Here is a 14,413-nt window from a genome sequence, read left to right on the forward strand (position 1 = left end):
GTACACTGTCAAGCGTAGTGCATGATCGCTGCCCTGCACAGTGATATGGCTGCTGACACGGCAGTAAACTGCTGCATTATACACGTAACGTTTTACGCATACGCTCATGTGAGCCGTCCCTTAGTAGGAGAAGACAAAGGGCACTACAGCCTGATCACGTGGCAATTAGGGCTGTACAAGGACTAGTTAGATCTAGAAGCTCTGTCGCAGGACTTTAGACTACTGACAAAAATATCAGGTGTTCATAAGGGGTTAATTTCTTTAATGGGTGCCTATCATTTCGGTGACTGTCTTCAGAGAGCTGTATGAACTCATACTTTTTACAGATCTGTGCAAAGACAACCAATTGAAGTCGATGAAGTACAGCGAGTCAACTGAGCACTTCTGAAGTTCTTTTAAGCTATCAGTGGGGGTCTCAGTGCCCGGACACCCACCACAGAAGTGAATAGGAGTTGTGCCTGCAATACCATGCTAGGCCACTGCACAATATACAGAAATATCTGTTTCTTGCTCCATACACTGACAGCTGCACACAAATGGGTTGGATTCTGCATGCAGGGAGGAGCCCACAGCGGAATCCGGCCCTGTTTCCAGCCGGTATCCGCACGTAGCTGTTTAAATCTGTATTGCAGATGGCTGCGGCGAGTCGCTGTCGGCCATGCACAGTAGTTGTTTTTTTTTTTTAAATCTGTTTTTCCTGCGCCGTTACAAGCGATGACGCAGGTACCTGTGACCTATCTGCAAGGTCAATTGCGAATGGGTCTCAGGTTGGACGGCTTCTATTTACTTAAATTGGAGCCGTCCGCGTGGAATCCGGACAAAAATAGAATATGCTGCGACTGAATTTCCGCAAGCGGAAATCGCAACAGTTGTCCACTAGTGCAAGTGAACATGCGAATGTTCTATTTTTGTAATAGATGCGGAATGCTGCGGATCTTTGACAATTCAAATCCGGTCGTGCACCGCTGGCCTGAATGCAGCAACTCCTTTAACTGCAGCAGGCCTTTATTTTTTTCTGTTACTTGCAGATTTCAGTCTCGCTCTGAAATGCCACAACATTTCTGCAACATACAGATGATGCTGAATATTTGAACATCCACAGAAAACCAGCATGCACTAAAATCCTAGTCTATTATATGTGAATAGGGCTTTCCAAATGGACTTAAAAATGGTGCACATTTTAAGACATGCTGTCTGTACATACCCATAGGATTCCGTGGCACGCTCGGCCTTTTGCAAAAAAATGTGGCACGCTCGGCCTTTTGCAAAAAAATGAAGTTTGGTACCATGCTAGCGGGTGGAGTAAAAAGTTATATCCAGTAATCTTGTAGATAGGATACCTTTTAATGGCCAACAGATGAGAATGATGTTACAGCGAGCTGTCAAATCTACCCATGATTCTTCATTAGCTTCCAACAAGACAGACCTAAAGAATCTATAATATATATTACACTAAAAAGGTATCATATCTGCAAGATTACTTGGTTTACCTTTTTACAGCCTCTTGCAGAAATGCTGCGGTTTTGACCTTTTGCAAAGTGACATCCTCAGCAAAAGCTGCATGCACCAAATGTAGATTTTGCTGTGGTTTTGCAATGGAACAACTCTGCTACATCTGCGATGCACCTTAAATGCATTCATGGAACAAATTATGCGGTGATAGACAAAATAAAGGGTTCTATAAAACAGAGCAAACTTGATAATATAAAAAACTCAGTACCTTCACTTTTTCTCTTCTCAAGCAGCAGAAAAGGCAATTCTCATCAAAGGACCAATCACATACTCCTGTAGGTTCACAGTCTAGAATATGAGGAGAAAGAAAGCTCAATTTTAAACCAAAACCCCTCACTCAAACCTTAAAAGCAAATACGCATGTTACTTGATTTAAAGTCATTAAAAAGGGAAGTTGAGGTTAGATGAAACTTCCTGCTATTGGCTGACTTTATCATGCAGAGCTCTTTGTAGCACTTTCATGTAACACGTTCTCAGTGATGGGTGGGAAACTACGGCACATATATTTATACCTTAAATTCACACCGCATTCACTGAGGACGGCTAAAAGCTTCCCTTTTTTTTTTTTTTGTATATACTTGTAATGAAATGTGAATAAAGCAAATGCAAACTAAAGATACCAGTTCAGAGGGCGATTATTACCCAAATTATGGGTGGAAACAGTGAATTTGGTCGATAATCGTCACATGTACAAGCGGCCACCGACAGGGCACGAAACAAGAAGTCGCTCACTTGTCAAAAGCCGCTTGGTTTCTAGCAGAAACAAAGCGACTATCATGAATGGAGGCGGGACGAACGGACGAGCTCCCCAGCCCGCTCTGCCTCCATTCACAGAATGGCTATCACTCCTGTAAAGTACAGGAGTGATAGTCAAGCAATAGTCGGTGCGATGGTTGTCAGGGGCTCATGTGCGATGGTTGTCAGTCGTCCCACGCAAATGGTACAGGTTAAGTTTGGCTTATGATAGCCCATGGGCACTATGTGGCATAACTAGTACTGTTAAAAGGTACTTGTCAGGTCCCCTCTAGCTGCGCAGGCTGTGCTAGAAGGATATATGATAGACACATGGATTTCAGTGGTCTGTCACTTAGACAATCGGTTTAGTAGTTTTGCAAATCTTAAGGCCATTTTACACAGAATGATTATCGATCAAAAGCCATCTTTTGAGCGATAATTGTTGCGTGTAAATATGTGCCCATCGTGCACTTTTCGGCGATCGCTGAGTTCAGCTCAGCTTAAAATCCGTCATCCATGATAAGACGAACCGCACGCTGAGTTCTCCGCGGGCAGTGCTGATAACATTCTTTCAACAGCTGTCCCACTGGAAAACAGCAGTGAAGTATTTAGAGAACAGACCACCCGCTGTTCTCTAAATACATGCAATGAAGTACTAAAGGGCTGATTAGCCCATTGGTACCTATGCAAAATGATCGCTCAAAACTGTTAGATTCTGACGAATTTTGAGTGATCATCTGTGTAAATGGGGCTTTACTTTTGCAACTTTGCAAGACTGCACAGGAGTCCAGTAAAGCTGATGTATAGTCATGAATACACAAACACACAGTACTCCTGATGCCAACTGGTCCCTCTGTGTGCACAGTAACTTGCAGGGATCTGACAATGTGCCTATATATTTTGTAATAAAAAAGGTGAACAAATGAAACATGCAATCCTTCAGTATGATGGTCGGGCAATGTATGCACTGTTCTTATCCTTGCATCACCCAGAAGAGAGGTAATCATCATGCTTATCATTTCTGTTCTAAAAGGCAAGACCCCATTCATTTTTGGCACGGACCTGCATCAAAATCTGAGCCATTTCATCATTCCACCAAGTGCCATGGGAATCTGCGTCACAACTCATATGGTGCGAATTTTTTTGGCACATGAATTTTGAAATCCACGTCACAGAGAAAGAATCGACATTTCAACTCTTGAGATTTCTGCACAGAAACCACATTGAGCGCCTGAAAGGGATTTGCCCAACCGGTTACAGGAACCACATGTAAATCAAACAGGCACATCTCTGAGGCTCAGCCTTGAATTTCTGCAGTGGATTAAGTGTCAGATCCACATCGGCTTGAACAATTATCGCCACAGCAGTTTTAATTTAAAAGAAACAACTAAGCAAAACACATTATATGACAGTTCTTCCACTGAACACCATGCAAGCAAACCAACAAAATACAAGACAACTACACAGAAGTATTGAAGAAAAACAAACGGTATAGAATAAGAAGGTGGCAACATGAATAAAGTTTCCAAAGATCTTGTCAGGAACTCTTTAAAGTGTGACTGTGATTTTTAGAAACCTTTAAAATGTCATAGGGAGAGTTCAAGCATTTACAACTGCTGGGGATCTGGCTGCTCAGACCCCCAACGATCAGCAGACTGAGTCGGCTGAGGCGCTCATCTAAGTGTTGTCACTGCTCGCTAGCCCAAGACAGGGCCCATAGACCTTCTATTGAGCCAGCCTTCGTCAAGCAAACAGTGATAGCACTGGGATGAGCATTTTGGTTGGCTCAGTCCAGCAACTGCTAGGAGTCTCAGTAATTACAAATTTTGACATGTCAATAGTATTTACAAAGTATTACATAGTATTGTAGCACAGCGGAAGTATCGCGTGAAAACGCGTCCTTGCCCACCGCGTCATCCCGAACTGCAGGCGCGTCACGCGCTGTACTGCGCATGCGTGCTGGCTCGAGGGACGGGAACAGCGCGGCGGATCTGGGAGGCACCGTGGCGGACTCTGCTGCGATATTCTGCTAGCGGAGCCTGCCACGGCCGCAGGAATGAGGCTTTAGGCTGGGTTCACATAGCATTGTACCTCTAAACTGAGCTTTCCAGCAGGGGGTTAGGCTTGAATACTGAAGCAGTTTTCCTCATTAAAGTGAATGAATCCACTGTGGGCTATTTTTGAATACCAACTCCAAAAAGGTACAGACTTTGGACTTCTTTTGACCTAGTATCCCTTTGTTTACTTCAGTAGAGGGCACAATAGTATGGTTGACTACACTATTGTGTTCTCCAAAGAACACGTAAACATCGCTAAAATGCTATTCAAACCAGTCCAAACAAGTATGCAAGGAACTCACAAAAAGGTTAAATTACTAAGAAACATAAATACCTTTAAATAAGCTGAGATCATTAAGCAATGCTGGTCCAAACAGTCCTTCTAAAATAGTCTCAAAACCTAAAATGAAGAGAAAACAACAGTACTGAGCATTTTATAACAGAAACAATAAAAATCTCACATAAAAGGGATTCAAATTTATTAAAAAATACAACTTTCATCCTACACTAAAACTAAGTGAAGCATGTGGATAAAGTCCTGAAGTTTCACCGTTAATTAGCTACCGAATCACTTAGCATATCTGTTCGTATGACCAAAATACATTATATAAGGCACTCCACAATGAACAAACAGAACTGAGAAGGCTCAGTAAACACTTCAAAGCTGCCCTAACCTTAAGGGTATGTTTACATCTACCGAAAGTGCTGCAGAATTTCCACACCAAAATTCCAGAGCATTTCTGCAAAAGAGTCAGAATCATTTCTGCTACGTGTAAACATACCCTACATGTGACTGCATAAAAAGCACATTAGGAGTGGTATTATTTCTTCCCATTTCATGGCTTCTGTCCTGCATTTATAACCAGTTTTCCCCTCTGCAGGCTTTGCCCTTTTCTCAGTTTTCCCTGAACTGGTAGATGGAAACTAGCTGCTAAGAGGTCTGACACAGAGCACATAAAAAAGGAAATCCTTCTTCCCCATCACTAGCAGCAGCATGAAGGACATTATACGGCAGTACCAAGCAGTGTAGATGTGATTTCAGTAGCTGTAAGTAAAACATCTGTCTATCTCTGTGCTCTCACTAGACTCCTTCTCCTCTCTACAGACTTCTATGGCCACCATGTAATCGGAATGGTAGCAGTTATTTTGTCTTGTCTACCGAAAGGGACTTAAGCAGCTTTTCAGAGTGGGTGAATAATTTAAGAGGGAATGAAGAGATCTCGTATGTGGAGGAAAAAAAGATATACAGTACAATATTACATTTGTTGTATTTGCCCATAGCAGTGATCATTTACAGTTAAAGTAACTAAAATAAATTCCATACAATTTGAAGAACTAATCCCCATTTGCCCTCATCTTTTATGTATATTGAGAATCAAACTTTTCTCCTGTTTTCAAACGGATGAAGAAAAATGTGCTTCGCAGTTATTGGGTATTTTTAGAAATCTAAGACGAAGTCTATAGCAAATCAGCGACGTGTGAATGCACTTAAGACAGAAATGGCACAGGAACGGGTCATCTGCTGATATACAGCCCATCTGTGCTAAGGGATGACGAGTTTAGACACGTTGGTTGGGAGTTGCAGCCTCTCGTCAGGCTGCAAGGTGCTTGAAAGCGCAGGGACTCTCCGTCAAAACTATTCTTGACATCCTCCTCTGATCCCTTTTGGTGAGGAATTGTTTCTGTCCACAGGATTTCCTTTCCCTGGATGTTTTCCTGAATCATGCAATTTTAAAGTATACACCCTGCTCCGTTGCAGTGAGCCTGAAAAAAGGTGGACGGCAAAATCCTGGCCTCGGCTAGATTAGCACCAATGACCGGCCTTCCTCAGAACGCTGGATTGTCCCATACTAATGTGCATTCATACAGAAACGGATCCATGGAAAACTTATTATTCTGCACTCCGGGGTCACGGGTCTAAATTCCCATACAGGAAAGCTCCCATCGTGAAAGGGCTCTAGAAAAGTACATTATACAAAGAATGCTTTCCATGAAAATCAATGACTGCGCCGGCCACTACACAGGTATTTGTGTGGAAAATGCCTTAAAACCGTTTAAGATTTTTGTTTATATGCAGAGATGTTATCATTCATGGGCAGCAAGGAGATTGCATTTCCGTTCCTCACGATTTCAACAAGGTACATGCTCCCGGGCGCCGGAGATCTATGGACCGGCAGCCTTAGCCAGCAGCACCGCTAGGGAAAGTCAGGCGCTGCTAAGTGACGTTCATATCAAGTGCTTACCAGTTTGACTGTTGCCACGTCCCAAAAACATGGAAGACCGAGCTGTGGGAAGCAAACAGTTCAAGCCAAATCCAACATAGAGCTGATAATCGCGAGCAAATGAGTGTCTCTAGTAGGCCAACATCACGCCATACCAACACATTTACAACCATTTTCCATTTTATGTTTGTGTAGCGAACTTCGGGTCAATCTAGTTTACTAAAAACTCTGCTCACATCCCTTTCACACCGATACTGACAGACATATTTCCTATTTCCACAATAATGCAACCCATAAGCTAAAAATGAAGGGACTTCATTTGGCGATCTGTTTACACCAAATGATTTATCGCTCTCATGCAGCCTGTTGGCTCGATCCAATGAGAAACCGTTCAGTCGTTCATGTGTTTAAGTAAATGAGAACGACTGAATGAGCGCTATTTAAAGGGGGACTTGTTATTTGGATAGCGCCAACTTATTCTGAAGTGCTTTTCAGGTAATTTTTATTTGTTACCCTCCAGCAAGCTGGCTACTCATTTTACAGACCTCAGAAGGATGGGAGGCCGAGTCAACTATGAGCCGCTACCTGAGCCATGCAGGGATTGAACCCGCAACCTTCAGGTCGTGAGCGAGGGCTTAGGACTGCCTTAACAATCTGCGCCACACGATCATTTTTATGGCTACATAGAATGAGGGATTAAGGAAAAAGTGAACGATTTATTGTTCGATCGTTGGATGCGTTTACACGGAAGGATCAGCGTTCAGCTTCAATCTTTGAATGATTTTTTGACAAATGAACAACAAAAATGTAACCAAACTGAGGACCTTTTCCATTTTTTATTCATTCCAGTCAGTGGGTGATGGCAATGAATGGAAAGGTTTCGGTTTTTAGCTTTAAAAAAAAACAAAGCAGATGAAACATAACCAAACAAAACAAAACTAAAGCCCAGCAAACCCCACAGGAATCAATGGGCAGCCAAACAACCTCCGATGGGACAGCAGAACTGACGGTAAAACCGTATTGTGAGCGACCCTTAAGACACGACGTGAGCTGCTGCTGGGGTCCGGAAACAACTAAGTACACGCAGCAAAAGCCATAGTGGTTATACATCACCCACCATCTCCAGTCCGCTGGGGCCCTTTTACACGAGCCGACAGTCATTTGGACGACTGCAGGAGCGCCGACATCACCGGTTAAGGTCGTTAGCGCTCGTGCAGAGCATTCAAGTCCAGCTAGCGGCTCGCAGGCTTCCCGCTCAGCGCTTCCCCCTCCTATGTGAACCGCTGAGCATTTACACGAAACGTGAAGCCAGCGAGGTTTTTTAAGGTTGACTGAAAAGTAACAAACAACTGCAAACAACAAGTGAGCGATTTTTACACTGAACGATTATTGCTCACGTTCATATTCTGCGCGATAATCGTGTGTAAAAAGGCCTTACTCCATGGATATTAACTGAATGGCAGCAGTGACATAACGTGTGTGGGGTCACATGACGGACGCCATGTTTAATCCTATTCAGTTAGTCAATGGCTGATCCAAGGGTTCTAACATTCTACTGTGGCGGGAGGGAAAGGTGTGAGAACAAAACTGTAAACACATGCAGACTAGAGAATCATGCGATTATTGTTCTAGAAATACGTTTAACTGGTCACTGACTTTTCAACAAACTTAGGGCTCCTGTCCAAATCCAGCCTCATAGCATGCAATGTAAAAACACGATTTCCTGCCCACGAGCGGAAATCAATTGCGATTTTGTGTGGGCTGCGCACTGACGGTTTGCATTGAAATCAATGGAAGTCATCTGTCCCGCGGCCATTCTGCAATCATCATTGCAGGAAGACGCGGCTGCCGCCACCTCCGCCATAGCGACGGCGAAGCATCCTTTGCACTGCGCATGCGTGCTGGAGTGCAGGGCGGCACATCCGCAGCACAGATAAGAGACGCCGGACAGTTACGCTGGGGTCACCGGCCAGAACTCTGCTGAGGGAATCCCGCAGGCGGGGTCCGACCCACCCGTGGACAGGAGCTCTTATGCTTACATGAATGGCAAAAGTGCAAATCCCATTTTTTTTTTTAAACCTAAAATATTGTTTTTGTGCTGAAAAATCGCTCTAAAGTGCTGGCTACGATGAGTCAAGTGAAGTCTGTCTCTAGTGAGGCTGTAGTCGCACGGATGGTTTTCATACACGAGTCCTGTTCGATTATGATGTAGATGGAACTTGCGAAAAGGACCCTATATTTTCATATCGAGCGATAGTCCGAACTAAAGACAAACTAAAAAACTAACTGCCAGATTTTAGTGTGATTCCTTGCAAAGAACCGCCCATTACTTTCTACAGGATCTTAAAAAAAAACAAAAAAAAAAACTCTCCCTGCGCTCACATGCAATTTTTGGAAGCCCATGTGATTTGTTTGATGTGCATGAAAATCGCAAGTACAGGGATGCAATGCGTTTTTTCTTACAAAACACATCCCACTCACATAAAAATAGCATATTTCCCAGGGTGCGTTCGGTGCGAGTTTCTCAGACCAATAACCAACTAGCCCGAGTGCATTTAGCCGAACAGATGACAGGAAACAGGAGGTTAATGACGCGTGCTGCACCATAGAAGTATACAGAGGGGAAGAGACTCAGAGCTGCTGCAGCTAACTGTGAGTGATTTAGGGTTCGTTCCCATCAGTACTTTTGGATTCAGTTTTCCGGCTCCGTTATGGCAGAATGGTACCCAGTGTCTGAACAAAACCATCATATGGTGTAACCGGACGGACTATAATGGAATCAGTTTGCTTTTTGTCACGCACCTATCATTTTACAGACCTACATATCGCAACATGCCGCGCCATGCTATCCATTTCTTTAATGAAATTCAGCAACAGGAGGTTTCGAATGAAACCTCCAACACTAGCAGCAGTCTAACCAACAACTCAGAGAAAACTGGAAATTAGAGATGAAGCCTGCAGAGGGAGAAAACTGCAGGATAAAGGTCACCTAATATCCAGATTTAGGATGACTACCCACTACAGTTTTTTTTTCACTGCGAAATTCGCAGCGTTTTTTTTTTCTGCAGGGGTCTATGGGACTTGTAATATTAAAATCGCGATAAATCGCAATTTACCGCGAAATTGCGATTTTAACATAACAAGTCCCATAGACCCCTGCAGAAAAAAAAATGCTGCGAATTCCGCAGTGAAAAACTGTAGTGGGTAGTCACCCTTAGTGTTATTCTTCATGTACACACACGGCAGCTTATTCTAAAAGGTCATATGAAAGTGCAGGTATGCCTTAAGGGCTAATGCCCATGGATGGATTTCTGCCGCGTTTCACGTTGGGAAAATCCACAGCTATTAGGTTCTATTGAACCTAATATCTTTTTGCCTTCCAATGTTCACGCTGCGGAATTCCGCAGCATGTTCTATCTGACGCGGAAAAACTGTAGTCAATGTAAGCTGTCCATCACGCGATACTTCCGCGAAGTATCGCCATTATGCGTCACTGCCCACGCGCCGCACTGCACATGCGCACGGGATGGGCCTCTTACGGCGGATCCAGAGAGGTGAGTATGGGATCGCTGTGTCGGACTCCGCTGCAATATTCCTCTGGCAGAGTCTGACACGGCCGTGGGCATGAGGCCTAAGGCAAATAAATAAGCTGAGTAACCCCTGCAAATATTATTTACATAGATAAACAAAAAACACAACTGAAAACCAGAAAACCCTAAAAAGCTATCCATCATTAGAGCAAGTCAGGGTTAGAAAAATATGATGGTAGACTTCAATGAAGCTACAGCTGCCAACACTGACACAGGCAGGCTGGAGAGGAAACTCAGGGGGTCTCAGAGCTGATAACTGGCCGATCACATACCCCTCCTCTCCCTGGGAATAGTTTTCTTTCCTTTATGCATAGATGCTTATTGCATTCACATAGAATTACTCTAGGAGAATCGTTTGGCTCAAATATATCTATGTGGATGATAAGCTTTATAGTCTTGTTTTACAACTATATGTTGGGGCCCTATTATATAGGATGATTGTCCGGCGCTTAGAAGGGGTTATCCTACAATCAGCCCCCAAAGTCTATGGAACCTAACTTATTAGAACCGACAGCCATGATACACTGTTGCAGTGAATGCGCACCATGTGAAGCCCCCTAAGCCTGGGTTCACACAGAGCGGATTTCCCCGCGCCAAATCCACCTGCGGCCATTAATCCCGGGGATTAGCCAGCTATGTGGACGAGATTTCTCAGACATCTCATCCCCACGAGACAGCAAATTTGTTGCAGCAAAGCCGGCGTTGCGGCGCGAACTTGCCGGCCGCAGCATGTCCATTCTTTCTTTTTTTCCCACTGCAACGGAAAAGCATGCAGCCAAGCTGCTTCAAAGCCTGCGCTAAGTGCTGCAGGTTTTGAAGCAAGTTTTCCTGGCAGAAATCTCGCTTTTTTTTTTTCTGTAGCCAAGCCGTGAGAGTTCTGGCGGGAATGCACCGTGTTGGAACCCAGCCTAAGCGCAAGTTCAGAGGTCATTCGCTTGGAAATTTTCAGTGTGAATTTCGACTTTTAAAAATAAATAAATAAATAAATAAATGCATCAAAATTTATGGCTTTCTGCTGCGGTTTTTGGCACGGATTTAGCCCCATTAATGAAATCACCAGAGTTCCACTCGTGGATTTTGACCATTGACAGGGCTAAATCCGCACGTGGATCCACACTTAAAACCGTGGCAGAAAGCCGCAGATTTTGACATGGTTTTTAGAGACGGAATTCACGTGGAAAATTCCACTGTAAATTGTGCCGTGTGAACTTACCCCAAGGCCACAGCAAAATAGTGCAGATGCAGGGGGGAAAAAGCGAACATGTCAATTCTTAACACAGATGACCACGTGGCCCCTCCTGGAAAGTCTTACTGCAGATCTGGCCTTTTGAAGGTGCATTCAGATGGAACACATTTGTTGTGGATATCATAGAAAATCACAGAGTGCATTCACAAAAAAATAGTCAACATAAGCAACATTGAGAGTTTAACATCCCCGCGGGGATAATAGTCACCGCATGTCATCGCTGCGGTCACCTGCAATACAGAAGCCACAGGTACGCAGGGTCGCCGGCCAGACTCGCAGCCGGAATCCAGTGCAGGCCTCCCACGTGCGGAATCCGGTCCGCTCAGCCTGAGAGTTGTGTGTAAGGGGGCCTTACATCTAAGGATAGGGCTACAAAGTGACTTTGGGCCTCAGAGACTTCTTTTGCTCGGACAGCATTAAATAAAATGGTTATACAACAGCAAATAACTCACTTTGCTTGAATAATCGCCTTGTAAACAGAAGCAAAGTCTTTACAAACGAACTTGACTCATTTTGGATAAACGCTCCAGAAGTGAATGCGGTGACGCTGCGACTAGCAGGAGGTGCAGCAGGTTATGCAGGCAGGAGAACGCGGCGATCACTGGCCGCTCAACATGTATTGCGGCCAATGTCACCAAGTAGCGCTGGCCTAAGGCCGCTCTCACACGGGTGTATTGTATTTCTACTGGACTCACATCTGCGGGTTTTCAATCGCGTATTACTGGCACAAATCATTTTTAAAAATATGTATATTGCAGCATGCTCGGCGCTCTCTAGCCCGGAACGGCTGCAGGTCGTTCCCCAGCGCGCACCGGCTGCGAGGCGCTCCCCAGCGCGCACCGGCTGCGAGGCGCTCCCCAGCGCGCACCGGCTGCGAGGCGCTCCCCAGCGCGCGATGCTACTTACGCAGCCGGCCTAAATGGGTCCCATATAGTACTAATATTTATCCTGACAGTACACGGCTGCCCAAAGCTTCCCTGGCGCTCAGAAATGCAAGAATATGTTCAGATTAGACAACCCAAGGCTCGTACATGCAAGGATATCATGCGCCTCTTATGGAATGGGCTAAATATCTGTTGCCAACATTCGAGGTTTCAGCCACTCCTTGACATTCAGCACATCTTCATCTGACAGCAGCTACATTAATTAGCTGCCCAGATTAACTTGAGACATTTCTGGAAAACAAACATGCTAACGATATGAAGCGCCAGGGGACGGGCGCTGGAAACCACCAAGTAACGTCAGCGGGATCCACCGCTCTTCAATTTGAGAGAGAAAACAAAAAAAGTTTGTATTGGCAGCTTTAGGCAATTAGCTTATAAAATACCTACAAAACAGACTCATTACTTGCCATCGCTGTCTTCGTTAGGAATAAGGTTATTGCATGGATTTCCTTGCGACTTTTTATGTTTTTTTTTCTTCAATATAATTATTTGACACTGTAAAAACATCTTAAGGGTGGATTCAGACGAACGTATATCGGCTTGGTTTTCACGCCGAGCCGATATACGGTGTCCTCATCTGCAGGGGGGTGGGGTGGGAGGGGGTTGGGAGGATGGAAGAGCCAGGAGCAGGAACTGAGCTCCCGCCCCCTCTCTGCCTCCTCTCTGCCCCTCAGCACTATTTGCAATGAAAAGAGGCGGGATGGGGTGAAGTTCCGAGAATTAGCCCCGCCCCACCTCTCCCCATTGCAAATAGTGCAGAGGGGTGGAGAGGAGGCAGAGAGGGGGCGGGAGATCAGAGCACTACTCCTGGCTCTTCCAGGCTCCCCCCCTGCAGAGAGAGACGACGTATATCGGCTGGGCGTGAATACACGGCTAATATACGTTCGTCTGAATCCAGCCTAAAGGGGCATTTGTGTTGACAATGCAGTCCAGCGGGCAGGAGCCAGGCTGTAGAGACAAATGAGCTCAACAAATTGCTACGTTTGAGGGGGGGAAAAAAAAGGTGTAAAACTAGTAATTTATTGATTTAACTTATATCACCTTTTTCTTTTATTAACTAAACCCAGATAGAGAAATCTTTTCCATTTTTATTTTCTGATTGTAATATTTATTTCATGTTGTGTCTACATGACTATGGGGGAGGCCATCTTGCCTGCGCTGCTTTTCACAATGTTGAGAGATCCAATTTAGCACCCCGGTCCACGGCTGAGGCGGAATATCGCTAGCGATATTCCACTGCGGGGTAGATGAGGGGAGCACGGACCAGTGTCCAAGATGAGCCTATTGTATAGATAGGCTCACCAAAGGAGACTCGTGCAGAAGCAGCCTGCCGCAATTTAAATCCCACGAGCGCAGAATGGCTACGATTCTCCGCTTGTGGACGCTGGCGCTGCAATTTCCATAGTAATCCTATGGAAAGCTTTACAGAGCGTGATCCACGGGCGATTTATCACAAGCAGATCATCGCCCATGGAGAGGCAGCCTTACAGCAGCCTCATGGGCCATCCATACAATGGCTACAATGCTGACCCATTGACTTGTATGAAGACTGTGCTAGACTGTGACCTGTGACAGGGAGGGAAGTAGATCATCACACCTACAGTGACTGGTGGATCCTGTGTTCTCTACCTATAGGCGTTACCTGCTGTGTAATCCTGCCTGTGATGTTAGCTTTGCAGCAGTCACCTCACTTTCTCTACAGATCAGGATGTATCAGCCTATTAGGTTCTGTGGTCTGTGTGAAAAAAAAGCAAGATTTTAGAATATTTTTTTTTAAATGTAGGTTGTGACTGAAAATAAAAAAAAAATAAATCACCAAAAAGTCTAACACAAAAATGTGATTTACATAATAGGTCATTTTCTGATGGCACCTTCCCTTTGCTCATTCTGGGCTCAAAAGTCCAATTGGCAGTCCTAATCAGTGACTGACAACCTTCCATGTACGATGTACAACAGCCAATTACAGAGCAGGACCATCCACTGGACTCCTAAACCCAGAGGTAATCCGTAGTTGTTGGGACTCCTGTCCCCCAGTAGATTGTCTGCAGTGGGCCACAGAGTCTCATCAGCGGTCAGTAGAGGCGCTGGCTTCACTCCCACTGAAATC

At 44.8% G+C, this 14,413-nt stretch overlaps 1 protein-coding gene across 2 annotated transcripts in view; it reads right to left on the reverse strand.

Moving 5' to 3' along the window:
• The window catches only part of LCOR (ligand dependent nuclear receptor corepressor), a 66,800-nt gene that overhangs the window by 37,134 nt on the left and 15,253 nt on the right, over positions 1-14,413 (reverse strand). For both annotated transcript variants that reach the window (XM_066601329.1, XM_066601331.1), the window contains exons 2-3: positions 4,639-4,704; positions 1,721-1,800 (exon numbers count right to left, since the gene is read on the reverse strand). In XM_066601329.1, the coding sequence (XP_066457426.1) occupies positions 1,721-1,800; positions 4,639-4,704 (146 nt within the window). The remainder of the gene's footprint in view (positions 1-1,720; positions 1,801-4,638; positions 4,705-14,413) is intronic.

This window comes from Eleutherodactylus coqui, chromosome 4, assembly GCF_035609145.1.
Source record: "Eleutherodactylus coqui strain aEleCoq1 chromosome 4, aEleCoq1.hap1, whole genome shotgun sequence".
In the NCBI taxonomy this organism is placed as follows: domain Eukaryota; kingdom Metazoa; phylum Chordata; class Amphibia; order Anura; family Eleutherodactylidae; genus Eleutherodactylus; species Eleutherodactylus coqui.